Source organism: Pocillopora damicornis, chromosome 7 (genome assembly GCF_964200805.1).
Source record: "Pocillopora damicornis chromosome 7, jaPocDami1.2, whole genome shotgun sequence".
Classification (NCBI taxonomy): domain Eukaryota; kingdom Metazoa; phylum Cnidaria; class Anthozoa; order Scleractinia; family Pocilloporidae; genus Pocillopora; species Pocillopora damicornis.
Genome location: NC_142676.1, coordinates 7451671 through 7479161, shown reverse-complemented (window position 1 = coordinate 7479161; position 27491 = coordinate 7451671). Strand labels below are relative to the sequence as shown.

Here is a 27491-nt window from a genome sequence, read left to right as displayed (position 1 = left end):
AAGGATAGGCAACATTTCCTTGCTTAAACTTCACTTTTTAAATCATTCTCCGGAATAATTATTGATTCTTTTATTACCCATATTGTTATTATCATCATCATTATCTCTGTTAGCATCATTATTAGTAAACAGAGGGGAAGGGGATGAAAGGTTTCAGGGGATTGCAACCCCTCAAAATTTAGACCTCTCCCACTCCCATGGGATGATTTAATAGATTATGAGACAACCATATATTTCGTTATTTTCCTAGGCAAGTGTAATGGTAAAGTGAGATCCTGTAACAATTCTTTTGTTTTAGATTTTAGGTCATAATTTGTTGCTTCCAAGCCTTTTACTGCAAAAAAAAAAAACTTACCCAACACTGTAAACCTGGCAATTGTATGTAGGAAGGGTGACCAAAGATGGTAATCAATACAAAGACAAAGATGAACCATAATGGAATTTTTAATATTATATCTAAGACTTCTAACACTTTTCTTCCCATCATAGAGAAATTTAACTTTTCTTTAACAAAATGCAGTTGTCGTTTATTACCCAATGAAAGAATGACATGCTATGAGAACACCCCACAGACTAACCCTTTATGTGTCAAAATAGACATGTCCAAGGGCCTTTGAGATTTTGTTGTGATATCACATGAATGTAAGATGAATATAATTTCAAATAGGCATATAATAACTGGATTTTTAATTCATTTGGGGTGTAAGAAAGTTACACTTCAAAGAGATTGTCATATTTTTAACAGTGTGGTAGTAATAATATGGCCTGTTTGTACTTTGCATGTACAGTGTAATCTACTTTAGCCAAGTGGATGATGGAGAAAACTATGAGAACATTCAATTTTTTTTTTCTCTTAATACTCAAAGTGGACACCCACCTTTTTGGGAGCAATTGTGAACATAACGTTGAAAGTTTTCAACTTTTGTAACATTTTGACAAGTCCTGTCCTTAAGGGTGCTTGCCATAAAGAAGGAAATGGTTCACATTCAAAATATCTCACTACTAACTGCTTACATGTTGCATGCGAAATTAGTTCACAGTAATTTCTGCATATTCTAGAACTTAAATAACATGTGCACTTTTCTTTGGAATATGTGAAAAGACTTTGAGCACATTTGGCATCTTTTTGACACCCTTGACTAGTATTAGTGCTACAATAAACAAAATACCCCCAAATACAAACATTCTCTCATTTAAAAAACCAGTTCCTACCCTCTCATCCATGTTCTGCACAAAGTGTAATTCATTTTTATCTAGCATAGCAGCCTTACGTCTTTGCATGAGATGGGCAGATTGCTTATGATCCTGTTTCACTTTTTGACGCTTTTGCAATTGCTCCTCTTTCAGTGCAATAACATCAACTAAGTTATCATTGATGTACACCTCTCTGTTTTTGCTTGGAAAAGAATTTTTAAATGATCCTTTAGTCTCCAAAACAACATTACTCTGGAATGGTTTTTGTTGAGAGTACAACAGCCAGCGCAAGTACACTCCCAATAAGCCTACAGCAACACCAGTGACATGTGAAAAACACCCATCTGCAGAGATAACAAACTAGTATTGAAACAACCAGATAAGAACTTAAGAGGAATATATTCCCATTTCATGCTCTCTAAAGACAGTTATAACCATAAATAAAAATAATAAAATCTGAAGATGATTTAATAGAACCCCTTAACCCTTTAACTCCCATGAGTGACCAAGACAGAATTTCTCCTTGCAATATCAATAGAATATCAACCAGATAAGTGATATAAAAAAGAAAAATTTCAAGTTGGAGACAATTAGTTGATTCAACACTAAATTCTATAAACAGACATTATAAGAATTGTATGATTGACAGTAAGGAGAATTACAAATTTGATCTGAGAGTTAAAGGGTTAATTCATTCATCAAAGAAATTATAGTCTGAAAGAATTTTTATTGACATGTACACTATTCAAACAAATGTCATAAATTTTTTCTCAGTTACTGAGTTGTAAAGGATGTAAATATTGTGTACTTTCAATTCCATGTCATATTTTGAAACCATTTTGCTGTTAATGATGAATATGGAAAAATTGGATTCCAATTTGAATCCATCCTTCAGCAAAACTAAAGTTACCTGGAAGTTCCTTCTCTACCAACAATGACCGCATTGTCCTCATACTTAAAGGTTTTCTGAAAAGAAACCAAAATTATTGATGGCAGGTTACTAAGTCACTAGAGACTGGACTTAAATTGGTTTGTTCTCCAAAAGGTGATTTTTGTTTTACAGCAGTTAATTTATAAGCTCTATGAAGAGGCACCTATTGACAAAGAAAATGTCATTATTTTTACCAGCTGAAGGTGTTGTTAAAAGTGTTAGAGATTTCTCAGCATTAATTGTAACTAACATTGTTTTTATCTTGACTGTTGCCAGCATTCCTGCCCAGCCCTTTACAACTAGTGGAGGACTTATGCATGGCTTATATAATTATACAGTATTAGTATGCATAGCTTTATAATATTAGTACTTGTAAGCTAGACGTAATTCAGCCGATGGCTGCTATGTTTTTAGTCAATAAAACTATCTATCTATCTATCTAAATTATCTATCTAGCTTATGCATAGCTTATTCATTCTCTTACATGAGTGGTTTCAACAATGCATCTACAGTAAATTACCTTCGCAACTGTGAGTACTCATACTCAAGACTCTTCTTGAAATTCCCAAATGGAGATAGATTACTCCTCTCTGAACCACCATTCATGTCAGTATACCCCTCAAAGTCACTTTGGGAATTTGTTTGTTGATTTAATTCAACATCTGAAAACTGTTTAGTTTCATCCTCATCTTTTCCATATGTCATCTGACCAAAACACCCATCTCCCCTCTGCCAACTCAGAATCTTCTTGAGCCGTTCAGCAGACAGAAAGTCACCATAACCCATGGAACTGCACACCATGGCTTGCTCCATGAACAAGTCCCTATGATAATTATTCTCATCCAATGTTCTTTTCTGCTCTATTGCCAACATCTCAGGGTACATGTCAGAACAGATTCGATTGTAAATTCCCTCTAGCCCTCCTTTTATGTTGGATTGTTCCAGACGTTTTAGTAATACTGGTGTACAACCTGCAATTAGAGACAGTCTACTCAGTAATGTCATTCTGCCACTAACTAAGAAATAATTTCAAGGCAGTTGAAATAGAGGTAAAGTGTAACATCTTTTGAATGATGACACTCATCTTAAACAGTACATGAGCATAGGGCTTGGGTCTTAGAGGTTCATAGAGCCAGGAATTGCATCCAGATGCAGCAGGTAATAGGAAAAACGCTGTAAATAGTATTGACTCATACACTGATACACCACTACCAAATGGAGTCTATTCATAACCACTGTGGTAGAAAGTAAGTGGGCAGCACACTCCTGAGTGTGTGTAATGAGAAACATCATGAACGAAATCCGCAAATGTCTACAGGAGAGCTGTAAAATTCAACTTCAGTCAAAACTTTGTTTCACCTATCTGGATAATAATTATTGTCCTGATAAACAGCCAAGTTATTAGCAGCTGTGCAAAGGGAGGAATTTGATTTATAATGATAAGAATCCCCTAACTTCTTTCAAAAATGACACGGAGATTGCTTTGTTCTACTGCTCGAAAGAATAGAAATGAAGATGAAGTAACTTCCACTCTAGAGAAAACCTACAAGTATCAACAAAAAAAGAGATGAAAGTATTCTGCGATTTCTTCATTCAAATAATTATCCAAACATAAACACTCCACATTAATCAAAGTTAACTGGATGTGGTTGTCTAAAAAAAAATTACCTATCAACCATAGATAGCAGGCATCAAACTAGTTTTGTTGCAATCAAAAATTAGATGGACAAGATTAGGGAAAGTATGAAGACCGAAGAGTATGAGAAACACTGCACGACACAGGAGTTTCAAAATTTGCTGCAGTTGCAATTGCCCACTTAGTTATGTGAGGCCTAAGAAAACCCAAAGTCATGTGCAATGTTTTTGATTGTCCTAAAGGGACTGCTGACCAGTACAAGCTGTAGAGTAACCTTGCCTGAATTAAATCTTCTTCACTTTCTTTATTTAACATTCCTCTTCCCACTATCCTTTTTAAACCTACCTTGAATTTCCCCTAGCTGAAAAAACAGAGCTTGATGTGTTAAGGCATAGCCCTGTGTTCCTTCTGCACTTATCAGATCCCAACATTTGTCAGAGATATGACATGGTTGATTGCCATCAGATCCGGTGCCAGTCAATCCACTCATACACTCATCACTGGTACTCTCATCAAAGTCAATTGCAGTTCTTTTAATCTCTGGATTATACTCCTTTTTAATCAGCTCTTTGCCGGTGAATGGTTTAAAGTTCAACCATGGATCAGCAACTTGTTTCCTAAATTTCTCAAAGTATTCGGGTGCTGCGCGTTGCAAATATGGCAGAGCATGGCCAGCAATTTGAGATGCTTTATTGTAAAGTTCTTTCACCCGATTCAGCACATTGTCCTCAACTCTTAGTTGGCCGTCTTGCACATCCTTAATAATTGAGAGGAGAGCTCCTAGAAACAACAAAAACAAAACATTTCAACATCAAGATGCAACGTTTTAACAGCCAGCAACACAGTAAAGTATGGCCAGCCTCCCACCCTTTCCCCCTTCCCCTCCTAAGATCTCTATTATAATATCAGTATCCCTCACTGTCTCCTGAACATTTCTACCAATTGATGCTCTAAGAATTAAGGATTTTGACTGGATCTAAATTTCAACCTACAGTTTTTGATAACCACAAGTTTTGGATGTTCTACAGCTAAGGCTTAGCTTTTCTAAAGGAAAGTTGTAGTTACCATCATGATGGTAAGATAATAATAATAATAATAATAATAATAATAATAATAATAATAATAATAATAATAATAATAATGACTTTATTGCATAACACAATTACTAGTAGAACCAGTAGTTCTCATTGTGGTCCTCTAAAACTGCAAATTCAAATAGCAAAAATACTAGGTAAAAATACAATTAAAAATTAAAAATTAATTAAAAATTTCTGCTTGTAGTAAAAATTATCAACTCTGGAGTTCCGATCTATGTATTTCTTGTATAGTTGATTTTTAAATTTACAAAGGGAAGTGAGACCCCTAGTGGCACTGTCTTTATTGTTCCATAATCTAGTGCCACTTGCAAGAAATGATCATTTGCTGGTCATAGTGCTAATTGTAGATGTGAGTGAGAGAAGAAGTGACAGCATTCAAAGCTACCTGTAAGGATTTAATTCCAATGCCATCAAGTCCTGTGGCTTTATTATCAGGAATTTGCTTAAGATCTTCAACCACCTGTTTCAAACTAATTTGTGGGATGTGGAATATGGTTGAATTATTGATGCAATTTTCTACAAAATCAGTGAGTCGTTGATTTTGTTTGTTAGTATCCACTACTGGGATAACTGTAGCTGTGTTTTGTTGGATATTAGTAAAATGTTTATTGAAGGCGTTGGCTATTTCCGTAGGATCACAAACACTTTTATCTTCCAGCTCAAAAAATGAAAGATTGGAGGGTGCAGATTTAGCTGGAACAGTTCTCTTGAGAGTTTTCCAGAGCTTCCTTGGATTATTCATATATTTGGAGATCTCATTCCTCACATAATCCATCTTGGCCTTGGCAATTGTCTTTACCACTTGGTTTTGTAATCTTTTGCATATTATAACTGCAAGAATGTTTGATTTGGCGTATGCTTTGAACTGGTCTCTACAGTGTATAAAATAAAACTAATTAAACTAATGATCAACTCAGTTCAATCACCAAGGCGAACAAGATTGAGACATCAGTTCATGATGCTTAGCATACATTTACAAGATAAGAATCAAAACACAAATTATCCTCTGCTGAGTTCAGGCCATATTTTATGCCTGAAAGAGGTCAGGCCATGTTCAAAAATTGACTTCCTTTTCAGGCCCAGAGGAAATAATAATCATTATCAATAGTTGGTATAAACAGTGGGAAGCTGTTTTAAAGAAAATTGTGATTGTGGGAGTTTAAATTCACAAACAGGTGTGATGGAAAAAGTCAAGCTAAAATTTCACGTAGAAAAGTAATATATAATTAAAATTTAAATATCAATAACTTTGTGAGATCCAATAGCTCAAGCTGAGCTGCCCTGTGGTGTATATCAAGTTATGAAATTTTAAGTAACATTTTAAATATATTAGGACATTTTTTTAATAAAGAAGATGATGGCATTGACAGCCTCACAGCAACTGGTGATGTATTATCTTGGGCAGTATAATCATAATGGAAAATGAAATCTCTTAGCTTATGAATAGCTCACAGTTGAAACACAGTGAAAACATACCTTATACTGTAATGTGTCATTTGTCCACAATAAAAAAAAGAGGGTTCAAATTTACCTTCAAGTCTTTTCAAAGTAGAACAAAAGTGAGGGTGAATTCGGCTATCATTTTGCAGTATCATATATAAGACATTTATTCAAGAATCAACAAAAGGCGGTATCCTAAGTAAATATGCAGCTCTCTGTGATGGCTCAGCTGCAGGAACCTCTTTCAATTCATTATCTACGAAAGCTGTAATCTTAGATACTGAAAAATAAACCATACCAACTGAACAAACTTTGCTTCTCCCGATATCCAAAAACCAAATTTTTAAGGTGAAAAAAATCGGATGTGCTACATATTACATCTCACTAAACGAGTTTTTTTACCCATGTATATCTCTGTTATTTCGTTTCGATTGCTATTGAGAGGCTTAAATAAACACCAAAAGAAATACTGTGCTATTTGTCAAATTCTCAGGTGGTATTCGGATGTACCACCAAATGCTCTCCCTTGTTTTTGATGTATCGCACAGAGTGGGTTGTGAGATTGTTTCGCGATCTTTCACGACGAAATCGAATGTCGTCAAAATGTAAGTGTACTTTCGAATCACATAAAGGTCTTTTACATTTATTTTAATTCGGTGTAAGCCAGCAGTAAATAAAAGAAACACGTTGTTAATACACAACTACATAGACAAGCATTCATTGTTGGTAAAAAGATCAATCAAACCAAATATCACTTATTTGGTCGATGTTCAGCTCACCTTGCGCGACTCGAAGGCCGAAGATTCCATCCAAATTGATACTCTTGAAGTCTCGTTCATAAAAGTCGAGGACTCTTTCTAAAGCAGAGATGACTTCTTCCGTCATAGCATTGTTTCTTTGATCAAAAGGAAGCACCGATCCCCAATAAAATATCAACAAAATCGTTGACAGCAAAAAACTTGAATTAACGATCATAGTTTTTCGATCGCCTCTCACACAGATCCAGCACACCCGCGCACCACCGAAGCTCTTCAAATCCTCGTAAAAACCCTAAATGACAGAAAGTGATTGCTAAACACTATTTAAACTCTGTTGTAGTCAAAATCCAATAGCCGTTAAATAAAATTGAGCCTGGTTCCACTCCATGGTGATTTATACCACGTGCAGGTATGCAAGCGTGAATGAGTAAATATTGTTCCTCGTGCCCAGACCGGCTGATATGTCACACCGACTGACTTGATCGTGTATGGAGATTGGAGCTAGTACCAGGGTGTCTCCGACTAAGCGTCAAAAAGAGCATTTGGTCTTTACATGTGGATTGTTTTCAAAAATAGTCAAAGCTGTCACGTATGTGTACATCAATAGGTTTTCACTCAAATAGTTATATCTTTCAGTATCTGTGTACGTAAATTTGATTGGATTTTGGGGGGAGGGGGGGGGGAGTGGGGGGGAATAAAGACAATATTTGGCGAGCACACTTACTGCACTACTGAGGAAAATTACGTATCAATTTCGTTGATAACATGTATCTTTGCCTTCTCTTTCGCTTACATGGAAACATTATTTTAGATTATCCTTAACATGTTTGAATTCTAGATCTCTGATGCTGCTGTTGCCATGTCTCCTACATGTCTGCGTAGGTTCACTTACATAAACAACATATCATTGGTGATATTTTAGTTTATGTAACAAGTAAAACAATCGACTGGTGTACTGGCGTATAGACAGCTACTGAAACAAGACTTGATTATTTACAAATCACTATGAAACAAAATTACAAATAATTCCATGCGCATTTTGCAAAATATGTAAGAGAATTTTGTTTATAATTAATGACATGAATTGATCGTAGGACAAGGGCAGTTCTTTTTTAATGTTTTTTACATTGAAATTTGTTGACGAGAAGTTGATGTGGATAAAAGTTAACCCTGATGTTACTGGCACCAAAAGCTGATGTTTAGCATATATATGTAATTTTTTTACAGATCAGTAACGTGGAGGATTATGGGTAGGGTGGGTAAGGTGGGTAATTAAGGACTGAGGTGAACTTGACGAAATTACTAAAGAGAAGCTAGTTCTGAAGCCAAACGATTCAGGTATGATGGAGGAATAGATGAAGAAACTGAACAGCCAAATGCCACCAGTTATAGCGATAACCGTATAAAGGAGAACGAAGAAATATCTGGACACGGCTGTTTGGACGCAGCTGGTCGGGATCGCAGAGAGTTGCTCCTTCAAGATTTTCAAGAAACGTTAAGTGAAGGTACATCAGAAGAGGGAAGTGAAGGACCGTCGGGTGATGAGGGTGAATATACATCAAGTGATTTTCTAGTAAGTTTTGGATCATAACAAAGGGAAATATTTTCCTCCTGACTACCACCAAGTTGAAGATTTGAAAGATATCTTTGTTGAAATCGGAAAGATGGCTCTTAAATACCCTCTAAAGGAATATCATGTTTTCCCGGACGACCGACTGTCAGCTGCCATCCTTTGTGGAGAAAGTTGCATTATCAGCTAACTAAGAGTTAATGAGGACTCACAGAATGTTCGATCAGAAGGGATAATATCTTTCGTTCACAAGAACATAAAAGATCTCTTAATGCCTCCAATCTGGAGGCGGCGTCGCCGAGTGATAAGGGCGCTGGACTTGTAATTTGGTAGTCCCGGATCAAAGCTCTTCACCCTGCAACTCATTGGAATTGTTCTCGGTCGCCCCGAATTCAACTCCTCATGCCTTCTGCCAGTTGGGATTTTTCAAGCACTTTATGTTTATCTGAAATATTCGTTTGTTTGTTTGCGCGCAAATGATCTGATGAGCATAGGTAAATGGATGTATGTGCACGTTATAAGAATAAAATTTATTATTATTAACACAATAACCGACGAACAAGCGAAATTTAAATTTGGATGAACATGGCTTTCGCGATTTAGTGGAAAGTTTGAAATTCATTCCTTATCTGAAATTCCTGAACAACTTTTCGTTAAGAAATGACTGACAGCTTAGAGCTTCCGATCGAGGTGGCCTCCCACCGACTCCTATCATCAAAAGAAATCAAAGCCGTAAAAACCGCAATTAAAGGAAAAATTTTGAAGCTAAATAAACTCGAATGAACGGTAAATTTATAACTGAATGTTACTTGACTCGCTCTATCTAAAGTACAACCGATGCGTCATGAAATGAGTGAGCCCCTCAGGTGGACGTGGCTGAGAAAAGTACTGAAAAGTATTGTTCCCGTATTAGTTTGTAGTTGTTTGTCCTCGAATGTTTTAAGTCTACGTCGAGGGAACTTTCACTGTTTACGCCATTTGATTCTTGCAGCCCATAACTTCGGGCCAAGTTATTTTCAGAAATACTCGAAACACACGGCAGACACAACTCCTCACTTAACTCTGTTCATGACTCCCACTCAGGTTTTTGACACGTTTGTCATTGGTACGGACAACAACAGACCCTTCAGGACTACCCTCCCCTAGACGATCAGACTGTACCGCTACTTCTGGGTAAAAATGGTTTAAATTTTAACAAACCATGCAATTCAGGAATTTTTTGACAATGATGATGTTGCTTTGGAATCGATATGGTGATGGTGACATTACTAGATTGCACCAGGATGTCGTTCTGACTTCAGTCTCCGTGATCAGTTCTCTCGACACCGAGGGGACCTGGAGGCGGGAAAAAGGCAAGACAACCAACTCATCCTGTACCCCCAAGGGTTCACCAAGCAGGCAACCCCGTATGTTTAATTTTATTTTATTTATTCAAGCTCACTTCTTTTTTTTTTTTTTTGTTTTGGGTACAATAAACATGAATTTTTGAAAAGTTGTGACCATCACTGTTTATAATAAAGTTCGCATATTACGCGCGCTGTCGTTGGTTGAAACAGCGTGCTCCATTAGAGTATAGGACATAGAGCAAGAGAGCTTAAAACCTATCACGCCATCCGCCAAATTGTACTATGTCCGACCATTTCCCGGACTTCTCTCTAATTTTCTTATTTTTTGTTTATTAATTGAAAGTGAAATTTCGGAACAAGTGGTCCGGCAAATAGCAACAGAGGAACCAAACAAAGGTTTGTAAACAGCTCTAGTCGCTTCCTGCGTACTTTAAAACAGAACAGAGCACATTAAACGCTTCTCTATTTGTTAATTACTTATTCGGTTCCTTTAATGATGATGTGCCGGAGTGAGAGGTGGCTCCATCAATAGCCACTTCAGGTAGACACCCAGTAGACCTGTTGCCACACCTGTAATGTGCCTCTGACATCCACCTTAATATAAAATATATAGTACATATTTGGTTAGCAGTTCGTTAATGGGAGACAGTAACGAGATGGACAGCCCCCGAAGAGATAACCAAGACATATGAAACTCACCTAGTAAACCGTTACTTGAACGATCTCTAGTTATTCGTTCATCAAGATCCCTCGTCGGATTTAGGCTACAAGTAAAGGGTATGATATACAATATTGCGTTAGAGAAGATGATGATAAAGAGATGTGAGTGATAAAAAAAAGTGTTAGCTTGCGTCACTAGTCATTAGGAATGTAAAGTGCATTCAGTTCTTTAGTACCCGAATCCATCATTGAAATCATCATCATTGAGATCTTCGTGGTCCCATTGCTCCCTATAAACGTTGCTGTCTTCTGTGCCTCGGTGCCCGCCTTTGGGACTTTCACTGCTACCATAGCAACCAGGAGGGAGCTGCCAATCTAAAACAGCTGAAAGTCTGTCAAGTGAAAGAAACTGTTGATGGTATCCCAAGATCCCGCAAACGTAACATTGTTCCATGTATAGATCTTTATCATCAGCATGTCTTGACTGGTGCTTTCTCCGGAAGACAATTTCCCTCCATCTCATTTGTTTATAGATGCTTGCACAAAGTGTTCCAAATATAATTTCTATACTCCTTTCTCCTTTTTTCTGTGAACTGGATAGGAGCTTTGTGATATTAGGTAGACAACCTGAGCAAAGATAAAAGTCGGCGATTAAAATTTATATGCTCTTACAAGCAAGTGTTTGATATTTGGTTATGGTCCAGTGTCTCTGTAATCATGCTATTCGAATCATTTTCTTTTTCTTACCAAGAAAGGCGAAATTACTAATCCCTGAACCAAATTGTCTGGCTAAAGCTTTATATATTTGGACGAATCATTGAGAAAAAGTGAAAAAAAGCCACAGGAAGGTTTTATAGACTTATGCTGGTCACTGTTCTTTGGGAAATGATAAATTGATCCTTAACTTGGAACCAACCTAAAACTATATGATCGAGGTGCTGTGATCGTCCAGTTAGGAGAGTAATGCTCTGGAAGTGAAACGGTCTGTTGTCATGGACAGCGATGGACTAACGTGATAGTTAGAGAAAGAGTCAACATTAAAGCCAAGTAAGAGTCACAAGTCAGTTGAAAGTCACGGAAGTGTTTTCTTTGATAGATGAAAGTGATGGTCAGTTTTGCCACAATTTTGTAGATAAATTTACAGCAAGCAGAGGTCGACTACAGTGGTTGTTTGTTGTCAGAAAATGGCAAGAACCCGAAAATGGGATCAAAAAACCTTTGATTTCTCCAACCATCAAATAGAGAGCTTGGTGAGTTGTCATGTAGCCTGTTGTGTTCTCACTTCGAACGAAATTCCAGCATTCGTCGGTGATGTTACAAGGTTTCGCACCAGACATCTGGTCTCCAATCAATTCCGAGATACACCGGTCCATAGTGTGCATGTCAAAATGCCCATTTTCAACGTCTTGTGGTTTAATCTGGGAGAGACTGGTATTGAGATTCCGGAACTCTCTCTGGAACAGCCAAGCATGCCTAGTTACGAAACCGAGCCTGTAGTAATCTGGGTCCGAGGCTCGTAAGTAGGGCTGTGATTTACTGGAAACAAGCTTCGCTTTGTGGTGCAGACGTGTCAATACCTGGAATGTTCTCTTGGGTATTTGAATACGACTGGTTTCCACCCTGGTTAGTAAGTCCTGAAGAATTCCTTGAAAAAAAATACTCATTTTTATCAAAAACTAAAAGCGACCCTTTGACCCTATCTATTTGATTTATTGAGGTAGGGTTCCTTGATGTTGACATATTAGCACAACTACCTTTCGCCAGTGGCGGAGAATGAAGTGTAAACACAAGAGTCGTCATTTCTTCGCTAAATTGTATGCTACATGGCCGTTAACTCCCATGTGGTCCAGCAGGCACAAAATTTGACCCACCAGCAGTTAGGAAAAGTCTTCACACAAGCACACAGGATCATTTTCTTATACTTCTGATTGTATCCGAGTCGTTCTCTTTATGAAACAACCGCTTTTACACAATCTTCTTTTTGTTTGGGCTTCTGCTTATGCCGCTTATGGTAATGGGGAACTGCCTTTCACCCACCCTCACTGAAATACGTAAATAAATATGTTTATACTTACTCTGATTCGGAACATCGTAAATTCATCTCAAAGCGGAAGAGGTTTGGATTTGCGTTTTTTTGGAATTACTCATTTTTCATGCCGTATTATTTTTACGGTGTAACATTGACACACTTGCGCTGTTTTAATCTTTTGTTTCGAGGATCCTCCCCGACCCTAAATTTGGTTAATTTAGGAGGCAAAAATCGCGAATATGCCAATAGCTCAGGATTTTAAAGAAGGGTTACGAACTTCAAAAAAGGCTCTTGAAATCACCATATTGATAGAGGAACCGATACGAACAGACCTAGATTATTGGCTGTACATCGGCTTTATTCGCAGTTCATGCAATTTTGTCGTATGGATTCGCAATTTGTGTCCGGTTGTGTTTGTAAATCATGCTTGGGTGTAAAAGTTTTGCGGTGTTGGTGTTTTGTCAACTTTTTGTGCAGTGACATGGTGTTTATCGGTGCTTTTTGCGGTGATGCGATATTCAGAGCTTCTCGTTATCTCCTATTTAAATTAAAATCTCTGAATGAAAAACAATTTTTGCGATTTCTGACAAGTGCAAGCTGAACTGTTTACCATAGTAGCAAAATTGAATTTTCCTGTGATTAGAACCGGCATTGTCGGCACGAATTCATGTAAGCTTACAGGTATACGTCACCGCTGAAATCTTAAATTAAGATAGCAAATCTGTGCTGCTTTAATAAAGCTTAAACGATGACCCACACTACGTAATCACTATCATTACTAACTAGTATCGAAGTCACCGATGCGGAGTCCGAAGGCTTAATGTGAGTATTCATCTGACGACCCTTTACTCAGGCTGAATTCATTTGATCCTTTAAAAATATTTGTAGTTCTTAAAAGTTTGGTTAGCCAATTCTATTATGTTAGATAGATATCATTACTTACCATCGAGTGCCTGAAGACCAAAAATCCCGTCGATATTAAACTTTTTGTACTCCTTTGCGAAGAAGTCCACAACCTTGCCCAGCGAGATCAACGTTCTTCTCAGCAGTTTTTCATGAATTTTATTTCTATGTATTCTATGAAGATTTGTGTGAGAGGAATGCACAGATCGTCCAAAATCGAAAATCAAAAATAGAATTACGATCAGTTGCCGATTTCGTGAAAGCATAAACATGGCTTAAAATTCAAACGAGTTGTTGAAATCTAAAATAAAAGCGGTATTCAGAGAGGAATATAATGTTATGAATTACCCAACACGAATTCGAAACATGCTCCGCATGGTGAATTTTTTATGCTAAGCTATTGTTGTTAAATGACGTGTACCTAAATCTGATGGATGACTGCCTGCCGAGACAAGGATTAGCATTTTATTAGCGGGGCATATCCGCATAGCGAAACAATGGGCGATGTGTTTTGTTTGTACAAAGCGTAGTGGAATAATCTGCCCGCCCTATGATGCCGTCAAAAGGTTTCGCGTTGAGTCTATAACGTGATGTTTTAAATAACCTATTTTTAGTGTTCATAATTCTTAAACAGCTTCGGAGAATTTCAGTTATCTTTGTCTTTTGTCAGGAGTGACGAGACAGAGAGTGCGTGACCCACGATCACCTTAGCCATGCCCCTCCTCGCTCAAATGTCTTGCGTTATTTAGTTTTCACCAAGTTAAGAATGTTTGATATAATCGCTGTATTTGATATAATCGCTGAACCAGTTATAGTTTTCCAGTTATAGAACAGACGAAAAAATACGTTCGAGAAACTTCTTCCCTCTCCTATTTCCGATAATTTTTGGGTTGTTAGTCGCCCTATATGCCTAGTTTTGAGTTTCGGGAAGGAAACTTCGCACTGTTCACCTCTTTGTTTTACGTTGGCATGACGGCAGTCAGTCATACGTTTCCTGTCGAGCTCAAAGGGTTGTTTTGGACGGCGTTGCATCGCAGTGGGCCCCGGTTACTCCCAGCGTTCCGCAAGGGAGCCTGTTAGGGCCATTATTGTTCACGATCTTTATTAACGATCTCCTGGGTGAAACTGTAGGCGAAGGGAGGGCAGCGTTATACGCTGATGACACCAAGCTGTATAAAAACGTCAGCTCCGTCAGCGATTGCCTGTCTCTGCAGACCACTCTAGCAAACTTGAATGACTGGTCAAAGGGAAATAACATCAACTTCAACACCTCGAAATGCAAAACACTTACTGTGACGCGGAAGAAAACCCCCCCTGATTTACGAATACACCCTAAACAACAAACAAAATTTATGCGAGTGTCTGCGGAAAAAGATCTAGGAGTTACAATTACGTGTACGTTGTCTTGGCACTCTCACATACACACCATCACCGCTAAAGCCAACAAGCTCCCTAGGTTTCTGAAGCAGACATGTTCCTTACTAATTGGCGTGTCTACCCGGCGCACGCTATACTTATCGCTAGTCAAGTCAACTCTGCTACGCTACTAAAGTCTGGTCGCCTTCTCAGGTTTCTCTAGCGGCACAAGTCGAGCGAGTGCAGCGGGGCGCGCTACCAGATGGATCTTACAAACGCGGATTGGCGAGATGTCCAATAGAAATAGACTTATTGCCCTGGACTTACTCCCTCTTACCTACGACAGAGAACTGAAAGACTCGCTATTCTTTTATAAGAGCTTATTTAATCATATTCACCTTGATGTACAAAGTTTCACAAACTTTTTTTCTCACGGCCGAACTAGACTAAGGAACTCCTCTGATATAAAAACACCAATCTATAAAACGAGCACTTTTCAGGCCTCCTACTTTAATTGCATTGTTAAACTTTATTTATTGCTCCTTCTTCTAGTTCTTCGAGTCCGCTCTCCTTCCAGCTTTTCGTTAAACAAACACTCTTTGATCGTCTGAGAACATCCTTTGACATTGACTGGCTCTGCACGTGGACACTAATTAGAATTTGCTAGTGCCACGACGCCCCACAAACTTATATTAATTTAGATTTCTTGTGTTTTACTGTATTTTAGCTACAGGGCGGTGTCTCGTATGGGACGCCAGTCCTGTTTGCACCTGCCCTTTTGGGTTTATTTTTGTCTCTATGTTATATGTTTTTGTAGTAAGTACTGTTATAAAACCCGATGAAGTTGTTAAAAAACAAAACAAAACAAAAAAACATCCATACACCCTCTACCCTCGCCTACGAGAGAAGCTGTTTGCCTGGCTAAGACAAAAAATTAAGCCAATTAAGCCGTAAGTCATGCACTAGCGAAAAGAAAGAGCCAACAACATTAGCTGGAAAGCAGATAGATATCAATATTTTCAATAGTTGATAGATTTCGTCATGATAATAAAAGAAAAGGACCAGAGGAAGAAGAAAATTTTTTTCACTGTATCATAAAACGGACGTGTTTGTTTCTAGTTTCTTTTTCCTTGTCCTCAGGGCTTTTTTTATCCGTATATTCACTATCAGTACTGATAGAATCCTCATTTCCACCGCTATCGCTACTGGAATCAATTTCAGTGTCAACGTCATCATCATTATCATCTTCGTCTTCACAGCAGTCTTTTTCATTTTCACCTCCATGGTAATCGCCCAATGCATCCCAATCTGTCATTATGTTGTATCGTCGTGCGTCGGCAACGTAGCTAGAAAGTTTATTCAGATTAACTCTTGCAAATCCTGTATCATTTGTAGAACTTCTCACCATTAAATGTTCGGGTCCGGCAGTTTCCCAAACTGAACACGCAATCAAGTCTTCACTATTGTTTACTAAAGATCTTCCTTTCTTGGATATTTCCTGAGGGCAGCTGCGGTACATGACCGGCGTCCACTCAGGGGAAGAGTCGCCATCTGGAACTCCTCTAAGGGAACTTTTCTCTGAAAAAGAGTCTGGCTCGAAATTCTCGTGGTTACTCCATGCCTGTTTTCTTTTAGATTTCTGTCCAAATACAGTCTCCAGGACTCTTTCAATTATGAATTGCGCGAGCTCATAATCTTCCCCTCCTTTATCAGCGTTGGAGTCGGCATAATATTCATTTATTATGGCGATGAACATATTTAAGATGATGATAATCGAGCTGGAGACGAAAGTGAAAAAGAAAAGACGTCCTAGTATTGGATTTGTTTCCTTCAGTTCATTCAGTGGGACTGGTTGTCCCAAAAGCATGAGAAACTGAGAGAAAATAGCGTTACGCACCAAGCCGAATATGTCCACATTGGCTCCAAAAGCGATGAACCCTAACAGTGCATGGGCCATTGCTACTATTATAAACACCATGAAAAAGGAAGCTATAGGTTTAAACAATCTACGAAGTGTCCAGGTGAAAACTATAATTTTTGGGTTAAAATAGAAGCATTTCAGAAGACGTAGTGTGGCAATCACGATCGCAACACAGATGGCAACTTCTTCATACTCAAGCAAAAGTAAGACACGATGAAAACTGATTGGAAGAAAAGGGTTTTCTTTCAACGTTTCGAACGTTTTTGTGGCCACCTTAGTCCGCATCCACTGCAGTAACATCGCTGATGACGCGGTGAGTATCTGAAAAATATCCAACAAATTCCACACCGACTTGAAATAAGAACATTTCTGACGGTAGAGTTTGATACATTGGACAACGAATGAGCAAGCAAGCAGAATGCCGAACAACAAAACAAACAGTAGAAAATTTCTATGAGCTTGAGGATTTGTTGCACTCAGAGACAAAATTCCATAGCTCTTGAACGTGCCAGCAAATCCAGAAGGAAGTACTTCCAAGTAGTATGTCATCACTGCAAGAAGGTTACTCGGTGGATTATACAGTGAAAACTCCACCAGCACAGCTCTGGTCTGACGATCGATCCAGTGGTTTTCTTTCAAGTCGTTGATAATTCTTTTAGCTGTAAGCTTGTTGTAACCTAAATTAGCTATGTATCCTCCACCACTGTAAACAGCAAAACGACCCCAAGAATCAAAGCCGCCAAACCTTCTGTCTGCATTATATTCCCAATTTTCTGGGCACAACACTGACGTGCTATTTGGGTCAATCCAAGTTCCTTTTTGCTCCTTTGTGGAGGAATAGGAATCGAAACAAGATGTTACTATGTCTCTAAACAGTTTGTGAACTTCACAAGATGCTGTAAAGAGATAAAAAAAAACACTTCTGAGTCTCAGAATGACTTTTTTTTATTACTTTACTGTTGGAGCTCATCTTGCATTAAGGTTTTTATTCACGTACGCAAAATGAATTTTACTTCAGTTATTTATGTGTCTTTGAGGTTATCACTCCAGATTAATCTGTCACGACGCCGTAAAAGATGTGACGGTGGAATTTGAAGTTTGACTGGCTACAGGTAATATTTGTATAACGTTGCCGTCGTTATTTGGAGGTTGTTGCTGTCCACAAAAATAAATGAAATAGGTCGAAGGTAAATTTTAGGATGGAAGATTTACACCAGAACTGAGTATTTTTAATTAATGATAGACTTACTTTCCTTGATCCTTAGTTGTCGCAGACGAGGCATACCGACCAGAATCGATCGCTTATTTCCGATGTATTCTGAAACTTTTTCTCTTTCTCCGTTGTACCAATCATCCACAAAAACTTCTGGCACGAAAATGTTCTCGATCCAACCCCAAAACTGAGTAGTATTGGTAATCTGTCAAAAGTAATTTTGCAATAGCTGCATTAACAGAGTGTCCATGATTGTTGGAGAAAAATTGTTTCCCTGCTTTGTTGCTTAATAAAAAAAACAGCCAATGTAAATAAGGACTCTTGTGAAACCCTGGAGAAATTTTCCTTCTTATTATTAGCTACATGATTCAGCTGAGAACTGATAAATGTCCTATTTCATTTTTCATTCTTCCAAATCATGGTCAGTATGTTTTCAAAGGTATTTGGAATCAATCAGATTTTCATAGCGAATACTCTTTGCGGGCGGAAAACGAATTATTGACGTATTACAGAGGACCAGCATGCTTCCCTGGCTGGTGAAAATAAACCCTTGTTTCTTTTGTTGTTATAGTCGAAGGGTACGTACCTTATAGCGGCCCATATTATCAAAAAACTGGAAGCTGCGCTCTGTGGCCGCATTTAGTTTGTATCTGTGGTCACTTTTTTCTCCATAACAAACAATCAATAAAAGTGCAAAGAATGTCATTGAAAACACGAGTTCCTTGAGGTAAGCATACATTCTTCTCTCGTTTCTCTTAAACTTTTTTGCACGTTCAACATCCCAGGATGAAAGATTCACAACACTGGTTAGTTCCTTCCCGTCATGTCCGTTCGTCGACTTAGTGTCCTTCGTCATCCTTCGACTACAACCACTCCGCGAGGCTACAATGATGGATACGATAAGTATCTTGATAGGCTGGGAGATTATAACATCTCCAGTAAGCGAAAGCACCACCGTTGCTAACCATCGTTTCGACTTCTCACCTCCCCACATGAGAGAGTAAAACACTGTGAAGAGGGCAGAGGTGATTGCAGTACCTATACAGAGAAACCAACCAATATACACACAAAAATGAGGGAGTAAACAAAATGGTTTTTTCTTGCTTTTCTCCAGATGATACCGCCTTCCTTGTGTATTTCTCTTAGGTTCGCTTTTACGAAACAAGAACACAATCAGCAGACTTGCAGGCAAAACAGTCAAGGCACTTTCCAAAGCAATAATAAGTTGACTCCGAGTCAGTAAAAAAGGTCCAATTTGTATTTTCTTCTCCAATGGGTCCTCTTTTTCATAAAACATTGCAGATGTTACCATTGACAACATGAGAAGGCTCCAACAGCAGGATGCTCGTTGAACTCGAGTAAAGTGATTCCTTGGCTGCTTCTTAATCACTGAAAACCACAAGTGATCGTCAGCGAAACCATTTCTTCGCAGTGCACTGAACGTTCTTTTAAATTCATCGTCCTCTCTAAAGTCATTTGCATAAAATCTCCTGAGTGTGTCACCGTCATCTCTTTCTAGTGCAAGCCAGCGGTGACAACTAAAGAGCCATTGCTGACCTGTTTGACAATCCACAGCTAAAATCTCACTGATAAACCAAGATGGGTCCTCGCCAGAAATGTCATGGCCAATCTGCACACAAAAAATCTCACCAAGCGGCATATTATGTCGAAGCAAGAAATTATCAGTGTTGCCTTCAGCAAACAGTTTCCTGTCATATGGGATGTCACATGTCAATTTGATAACGTCAGTGGTATTTTCAGTCCCGTGAAGAATCATGGATACATTGGCAGTAGTACCACAACCTTTCCATCCACCTGTAGTAATAGATACCTCGTACTTGTAAAAACCGTTTTGATGCTCCAACAAGGGTATCAGAGGACTGTCCTTAAAATAACAGAGAATAAAGGGAAACTTCATCACCTTTCAAAATCAAGTGTCAACCTGAACATTAAACCCCACTGATACTCCTTCTTTTAATTTTCACCCATTTTAATATCCTACCAGGAGTCTTGCCTCTCAAAACCGTATTCTACAAGCGAAAGGTTCTATGAGTGATATAGATTACATCTATATCATTCACATGCAAATGTTATTCAGCTTTAAATTTTCAAACTATTTGCGGAAATTGACCATCTAAATGTATAAGATAAAATTTCAGTTTTATTTTGATCCGATAATTTTTTGATTCCACACCAACCTTTGTCGCATCCACTTTATCGGCCCTGCGTGCTTTTACCAAAACAAGAAAGTACACCAGAAAGGTAGAACACAATGTTATCAAGACTAGAAGGTCATCAGGATCCACGTTGTCAAATGCCTGCTGAACCAGTTGAAAGTCGATGGTATTTGGTGCAACAAGAATGTCTCCGCCAAATGCAGTTAAGTGATTACAGAGACATTTCAGAGAAGAATGGTTTGATTCTTGGCTCACCTGTAAATCAGTCCATTCATTTATGATTCAATTAAAAGAGCCTAAGCGCGGCTACTGTTAGGCTATTTTCTTTTAAAAAGACTCTCTCAGCTCACCTTCAGCAAATTTTTTACGGAAATTGCAACGCGAATTCCAGTTACGTTAAGATGATTTGGGTCTGAAGGCGATTCAGAGCTTTAGCAAGTATGTGGAGTACTTTATTCTCGGCCAAATAATGAAAACGTTTGCGTTTTAAAATACCCGTGAGGAATTTAAAATCTACTTATGACAATTTAAGACAATATTTCATGTTGCTATAGATATAAACTAGTTGTTTAGTGGTTTAAATCTTTAAGTGACCCAAAGATCTCCGTTAAATTTTGAAACCTACAGATAGCATAAAAATGCTGGAGTAACTCATGTAATGTGATTTAGGATGTTTTCCTTTTGCATTTAATGGTTCATTTCATGCTTTCTGTGTATTCTTTCCTCACCTTGCATCCTTTGTTTGTCCATCTTTGTTTAGTCTCAGACCAAAATGCACACCAGATTGTTTCCACTTGTACACTGTAATTAAGTGACCTATTAAAGTCGTACTGAGGAACAAGACTGACATACTCTTTTTGAGGAGCAACTGGGGGTGGAGGATCTTTAAACTTTACGCACTTCTCTCGCGAGGCTCGCTCTGATAGAATGGATCGTCTACTCCTTGACTGTGGCAGTTCTCTTCGAGACTCACTAATCTCCAATAAACCGAAGTAATATTTACCCGAATATCTGCACTCAAAGGCGATACTGTGAGTACACGCTTTTCCTAATGCACAATCATTGTCCGTGCTGTTTACACGTCTCTCTTCAGATGAGTAAATCATCCTGCCGTAAGATGTCTCAGTCGGCTGTTCAGCAAATTTCACATACACAGTAAGAAAAGAAGCTGTTTTAGTTGTAATGGTCATTTTCACGGTGGTATTGACCTCACGTACGGTTACCACATGATATTGCATCCTACCAGGATTCAAGAAATGATCCGAGCGAGTGCTGTTTCCGGGATCATAATTTGATACTGGAATATTAATTTGTATATATGAAGGCAGATCGGTTGTGTTGAGAGCTTTCCCGGTGTCATCTTTTAGGACAAGGCTGACAACGTTTGATCTTATTCTACTGCTGCTGTTATCCGTCACGAATGGGTTGAAATGATAACTGATCATCTGCAAGATACCATAAAGGACGAAGAAAGTGAAAATGATAAAGTAGTATATTTGCCATAAGCACAGGGAGCTAGAGGGTACAAACTGCAGCCTCTCCCCATTTTGCGTTTCTATGGGCAACAAACTGAACTACGGAAATCTTGATGGTGAGCGAGATTGGATATAGGAAACGTATCTTGCATAATGCAATAAATCCTCCTTGTCAATCTGTATGGATTGTTATGAAGGTATGCAGTAAAATAAACTAGCCGTGGAAAAAGGAAAAGAAAGTTAGGTTGACATTCGTGGTGTGCCTTCTATCGTGAGACAGTAAGATATCTGAGGTTTTTTTTACTCCATGAGAAATAGTTCATCAGTCAATACTCAGCGCTGAAGTATTTTTTTTTAAAGGAGAATCGATAAATCGCAAAACAATTATTTCCATTAATAGACAAGTCATTCTTTACACAGCAAGATCGAATTGCAAGCTTAAGAATGTACATGAAAAACATACGCGCTTCTGATTGCTCGTAAACGAGTGTGCAAAGTTGTAGCACGAGTACAAATTACAAATGGTTCGCGCTCGCTTTCAAAATTTCGTCCGTCTTGACTTTTTGTGAAGTTTTCTTTATGTACATTATATACAAGTAATAAAATATGATTTCTCTCGCACTTTGGTGTAATTAGCACTTACCCTACGGGCTCATGCAATTTTGCTCTTTTTGAAAAATTTACTCGAGCTTAGTAACACCAAATTGTGCTCAAAATCATGATATTATCTATGATTATTTTTCCACTCTATTCGCTGAAATAATTACTAACCTCTATTCCCACTTCAGAGACGTCACCAATCCAACTTTTCAACCCTTCTTCATCTAGATGAGGGAACACAAAACTGGCTTCTCCATCGCCGATTTCTAAAAGACTCAAGTCACTTGATTCTTGTTTGCCTAGTGTCGTCGATTGAAGTCCATTGCGAATGGTGCTGTGTTCTTCTCCGGGCAACTTGAACGATAGCAATGCGTTGGTAATCACTTCTGTCAGCGTTTGGCATCGGGCCGAAATTGTCTTTCCCATGCTTATCTGAGAGGAGTTCATATATCATTCCATATTTATTATTTTTTACTCGTCACTTTATTCCCGCCAACAGCGCAGCTCCATTTTTTATATATGAACCCACATACAACCCGCAATTCCTCCAATCGCTGTTAAACTCTTTATGGTGATCAATTTACGTTTTCAATTCAGTTGATAATACTAAATTACCCTGTTAAACTCTCCCACCGACGTAGCATCACAGTTTCTTCAGAAACTTACCCCTTTTTATCATTCCATATCATTCGGAGGGGAACGTGTTATGAAGGAGAGGAGGGATAACTTGAACGAAGAGTGGTCATGTGTCCAAAAAGGCCTTTGGGAGGAATTGCCCGTGGGTCTCGAGGATAAAAACGATTTCTTTGACTTGAAGGTAAGGGGTTGGGATTTCTCTATTGTTCTTCGTGCTTTCCTAAGATTGATATTATCTTAATGGTTGCATGGCGGAGGAGAGTGGTTAAATTTTGACTTCCTTTACCTTTGGGCGAGGTGAAAGCCTGATGCGTGATTACACTGTACCTTTTACATTATTTTATTTCTGGTACAGTTCTTATAAAGCTTTTTTTTTGTCCATATTTGCATTTCACAATTTTTTTCCCAGACTCCTCTTTGCGATCAATCTGGTAAGATTAAAATCTTGTCCGCATGAATCTAAAGTTCACTGACATAAAAACCACATCTTAGAAGTACTTGCTTTGTTTCCTCTACTGAAAATGTCGACTTCATTTCATAGGGGAATTGCCTTTACTGTGGTCCTTAATTAAGGTGTCGAGAGACATGCTATTTAAGTTATACCTCTTCGTCTTCATCAAAGTTAGCAGACAGATTAGCTGTGAGAAGTCTGCTGGAGCTGGAATCCATGATATTTGTAATACAAGACAGTAGCAATCTATATCCCTCTCGAACATGGCGAGTTTCAGAATTGCGTCCCTGTGCAGTTTGGGTTGAAATCCGTTTGGTTAAATCCTCTAGTTTGTCCAATAAAGTGCTCTGCAACAAAACATATGATTTAACACCAATGAATATAGTTTGAGTTTGTGCGTCAGACATCTTCCCCGTGCAAACTTGTTTATGTTAAAAATATCAGCTAGTTTGTATTTCAATTATGTCTTAAAGCATTTCAAACTCCTTTGATACAAAACGATTATAGATCAGAAAGTTAAAAAGGTGTTTTGTCATGAAGGGAATATGTAATGAGTTCAGTATCTTACCGTTGCATTGTGTGAGACAAGGGCGTCACCCTTTGTAGCCTTGTTCAGAATAGCAGCAACCTGGACTAACCACTCCAGTCTGTCAGTCCGCATTTTGCATATCTTGGAAATAATGTGGTTTTTCATCTGCAGCAGGGATTTGAATTATATATCACACAAGGGCTCACATAAAACAACCATGCGATACTTTTGACCTCAACCCATAAAAACAGAATGGATCCTACCATAAACAAACGCGCTCGTGTGTCGTTTATCACGACTGATATGCATAATGGAGATTCTGGAACTAACTCAAAAAGGATATCCTCTTTATAGCAGATAAATCTTATCAAAATGCTGCAATCTTAATTAGTTGTGCTTTTCTTTCATGCCGTTGGAAACTATTGCGATTTATTTCGTTAATCCGTGGAGATATTAATAGGTGTGCGGCCAATGCAAGAAGCCACAGGTTGCCGCTATAAGCACTGACAAGCACAATCTTATAATATCTGTTTTAACTATTTCTCCATAACCACATATGTCATATTTGGTCTGCTGAACTCACTTGAAGTAATCCCTCGTTGGCTTGCTCTGAGACCATTTTGAGTGAGAAGAGAAGTGTGCCTGCTTCTTGTATTGCCATATTAACTTCTCCCAGAGCAAAATAGTTATCCATAACTGAAATTTTCTGGTGCAGGTCTTGATAATCTACTTCTTCCTTTGACAACGAATATAACTGATTTAGCTGCAAAAAAAGGAAAAGAAAACAAAGAAAAACAAAGAATTGAGTTTCTATATTTGAGCAGAATTGCGATGGGACTAAATATCTATTTAGTAAAAGAGCAAGTATGATGTTCACATGTAATTTATCCCTCACAAATGCGTTAATTTTTAATTGAGATGTTTAACTGTTGCTGAAGTTCTTCACAAGGCAAGGGAGTGTTTTTTTGTCTGCGATGTAAGTTAGAGCCGGTTGCAAACCTGGTGCTAAGGATATGTGGAACTTGGGCAGACATGAATCAGAAAAAATATCAGGGTGCATCATATGCAAGATTCAAACAGGGAAACTATAGCTTTTATCACTACAATGGTAGCGATAAAACGTAGCTTGGATTTTTGATTTGGCAGTAAGAACTAACAGGATCATTAATAAAACGCTTAAAACTAATTTTTAGATGTCAAAGGATGAATACCTTGATCGAGAATTCTGTTGTATACGCTGCTCCCTCGACGTTAACTATTGCTACTTTAAAACGAATGACGTCCTTATATGAAGGTGGTATGTAAACAATACTGTTGGGCCAAACTCCATAAGACAGCATATCGAGTTCTCCATCTTCTAACTCTTGGATGGATTCATAGCTGAGAGGCAGGTTTCCATCTCTCCAGCCTTGACAGGTTATCTTTACCCAAGATCCTACATCTTTCTTATCCAACTGTGTGCCTTTACATTTTCCTCCTGATGGAACCACCAAGGTGTAAAATTGGTATGCCGCCCAACCAAATGATCCGTTCGGAGATTTCACGTCTACCTTGACTTTGTAGGAGGAGCCGGTTGCAAGCATTTGTTCTTTGATAACAAGGTTTTTCGAATCCACTTTTGTACTCAGGAGAGATTGAAAGTCAGTCTGGGAAGACCATTTGGGATGCGAAGCGTTTCCACAATTTCTAAACAGGCTCCAGCTATATTTAAAGGAAACAGGACAACGTTTTGAATTGCAATCAGTTCTCAGGGAGATACGAGATGATGCACTGGCTGGTGAGTCACAGTTCATGGCACACCTAGGCAAAGAAAAAAAAATTAAGATACTTGTCCATCAAATCCCCATTATTCTCACTTCAATCTGGTAATTGAGTAAAGATGGTCCCTTATTGCGGTGAAACATGTTTACCATTGTTAAGTTTGTAAGAACTACGATTTAGGTACAAAACTACGCCACTCTTTTTTAAATAATTGGTTCTGCCTTCTTCCATATCTATCATCAGACCAAGAGATACGATTAAGCCTTTTTCAGACCGCGAGGGAAGGGGGGAATTATCCCTATTTCTATAAAGCAAATATTACGAATTATTTTTCCCGAGTGAGGAATGGTATACCATAAATTATTAAATTTTCAACTTCTGTTTGGTTCACTCAGATCCGGCTATCAGCTCGTATTTTTGAGCTTATAGGGAAATACACTGCGCCAACTGTTACGTTGCTAAAAAAAAGGTCCAAATATCCAAACGTTAAAGATTTAATGAAGATTAATACAAAAAAATTATTTCATTGTTGGATACGAGTTTGGTTATAGCCAACTCGGCGCTACGCGCCTAACTGGTTATTTACCATCTCATATTTAACACGTGCCCACGGAATAATTTTTAAATGTCTTGTATTAACTTTTATCTGCGCAATGAAGATTGGGAAGGAAGTTGATCTGATTTCAGTTAGTACCCAGGCCAACCTTACTCTTTTACTCCACATTTACCCTATATCCTTATTCTGTAATTACACAGTACGAATTTCGAGTGCATCTGTGCTGTGAAAATGATCAATCTGCACTATGTTGAGATAAATCGTATTTGCAGGTAACCATATGTACGTCATGTCTAAGTTCGTTTACAAAGTAGTTATAAATACACAACCATTCCAAACTTTTTTCCAAATCAGTGGTTGTGCTTTTGTCTGTCTACCAGTATACTAATATATCCAACTGAACATATGTGTCGACAAATTTTTTAACGACAAATAGGCCCTGGGTGGAGATCAGTAGAATTGAAAATAATTGTTGTAGTTCGTTCTGAGCATTAAGTTTAGGTAAGAAGACTGCTCTGGTCTTGAATTGTAAGGATTCCAACCGGGCTTCTTTAACCATCAACGACTTTGTATCCGCATATACACTCTACTTACATAATACGAATCTCGAGTAAGTCTTTGTTATGAACATGAACAATCTGTGTGGCACTTGCTGTGCGGTTATCTTTGGTTACAGTCAGAACCACATAGTATGTTTGGTTGTTTGTAACGTTTTTGGCATCTAGGGAAACTTTTGGTCCCTCTATTCCTTCAGGAAAGACTTTATCTGGCAACTTAAAAAGAGTTCCAACACCAACCGCGGCGACAAGTTTATTGACTATGTTGTACGAGCCTGGAGAAGTGACGTCTGTATAGCAAGACCACTCAAAGTTCACACCTCGGAAAGTTTCATCGCTAGAGTCGCTGTCATAAGAAGAACTGGCATCCAAAGCAATTGGTCTATGTTTTGATCGGATGATTTCAGTTCCTCCTGCAATGGTGACTACCAGAGGTGCCTTCTCAACCTCGATGAAAGCAAAGTCCCGAGCAGTCAGTGAAGACTCATTTACTCCTTGCAGCTCAAATGTTACCAGTTTAAGTCCTGTCGACAGCAATTTTGGACTTATATTCAGTTCAAGAGTGTCGTTTACGATCAACTCTGTCCGAGTGTCGTTCATGTCAAGAGTGTCGTTTAAGATCACCTCTGTCCGATTATGAACAGAAGTGCGAAAAGGCGGAAGAAAAAGTTTGCTAATTTTCCAGCAAAACGAAA

At 38.3% G+C, this 27491-nt stretch overlaps 3 protein-coding genes across 3 annotated transcripts; all 3 read right to left on the bottom strand.

Moving 5' to 3' along the window:
* Positions 1–426: 426 nt before the first annotated feature.
* LOC113684440 (UPF0764 protein C16orf89 homolog) lies at positions 427–7500 on the bottom strand. The gene is made up of 5 exons (XM_027201817.2): positions 7078–7500; positions 4107–4541; positions 2646–3096; positions 2105–2160; positions 427–1538 (listed from the first exon to the last, which is right to left on the bottom strand). The coding sequence occupies exons 1-5, from the start codon at positions 7271–7273 to the stop codon at positions 1063–1065; spliced, it is 1614 nt and encodes a 537-aa protein (XP_027057618.2). The 5' UTR covers positions 7274–7500; the 3' UTR covers positions 427–1062.
* A 2495-nt stretch (positions 7501–9995) lies between these two features.
* On the bottom strand, positions 9996–14860 carry LOC113684443 (UPF0764 protein C16orf89 homolog). The gene is made up of 5 exons (XM_027201819.2): positions 13605–14860; positions 11849–12277; positions 10869–11259; positions 10672–10736; positions 9996–10566 (listed from the first exon to the last, which is right to left on the bottom strand). Exons 1-5 carry the CDS (start codon positions 13834–13836, stop codon positions 10463–10465), a joined length of 1221 nt encoding a protein of 406 aa, XP_027057620.2. The 5' UTR covers positions 13837–14860; the 3' UTR covers positions 9996–10462.
* Positions 14861–15285: 425 nt separating this feature from the next.
* On the bottom strand, positions 15286–27491 carry LOC113684438 (polycystin family receptor for egg jelly). Its single transcript, XM_089213028.1, has 11 exons — positions 26834–27491; positions 25134–25722; positions 24506–24685; positions 23962–24087; positions 23546–23740; positions 22478–22738; positions 20960–21676; positions 20253–20486; positions 18641–19939; positions 18091–18259; positions 15286–17737 (listed from the first exon to the last, which is right to left on the bottom strand). Exons 1-11 carry the CDS (start codon positions 27394–27396, stop codon positions 16005–16007), a joined length of 6066 nt encoding a protein of 2021 aa, XP_089069154.1. The 5' UTR covers positions 27397–27491; the 3' UTR covers positions 15286–16004.

Excerpts from the sequence above, each read along its gene's own strand:
- LOC113684438 (XM_089213028.1), bottom strand. The coding sequence starts at position 27,396 with ATGAACGACACTCGGACAGAGTTGATCGTAAACGACACTCTTGAACTG. Across the intron at positions 24,088-24,505 it reads CCAACGAGGGATTACTTCAA|ATGAAAAACCACATTATTTC; the intron begins GTGAGTTCAGCA and ends TCCCTGCTGCAG. Across the intron at positions 18,260-18,640 it reads ATAATATGGGCCGCTATAAG|ATTACCAATACTACTCAGTT; the intron begins GTACGTACCCTT and ends TACTTTTGACAG.
- LOC113684443 (XM_027201819.2), bottom strand. The coding sequence starts at position 13,836 with ATGTTTATGCTTTCACGAAATCGGCAACTGATCGTAATTCTATTTTTG. Across the intron at positions 10,737-10,868 it reads GATTTCAATGATGGATTCGG|CCTAAATCCGACGAGGGATC; the intron begins GTACTAAAGAAC and ends CTTTACTTGTAG. Across the intron at positions 10,567-10,671 it reads TTCAAGTAACGGTTTACTAG|GTGGATGTCAGAGGCACATT; the intron begins GTGAGTTTCATA and ends TTTTATATTAAG.
- LOC113684440 (XM_027201817.2), bottom strand. The coding sequence starts at position 7,273 with ATGATCGTTAATTCAAGTTTTTTGCTGTCAACGATTTTGTTGATATTT. Across the intron at positions 2,161-2,645 it reads GAGTACTCACAGTTGCGAAG|AAAACCTTTAAGTATGAGGA; the intron begins GTAATTTACTGT and ends GTTTCTTTTCAG. Across the intron at positions 1,539-2,104 it reads GGTAGAGAAGGAACTTCCAG|ATGGGTGTTTTTCACATGTC; the intron begins GTAACTTTAGTT and ends TTATCTCTGCAG.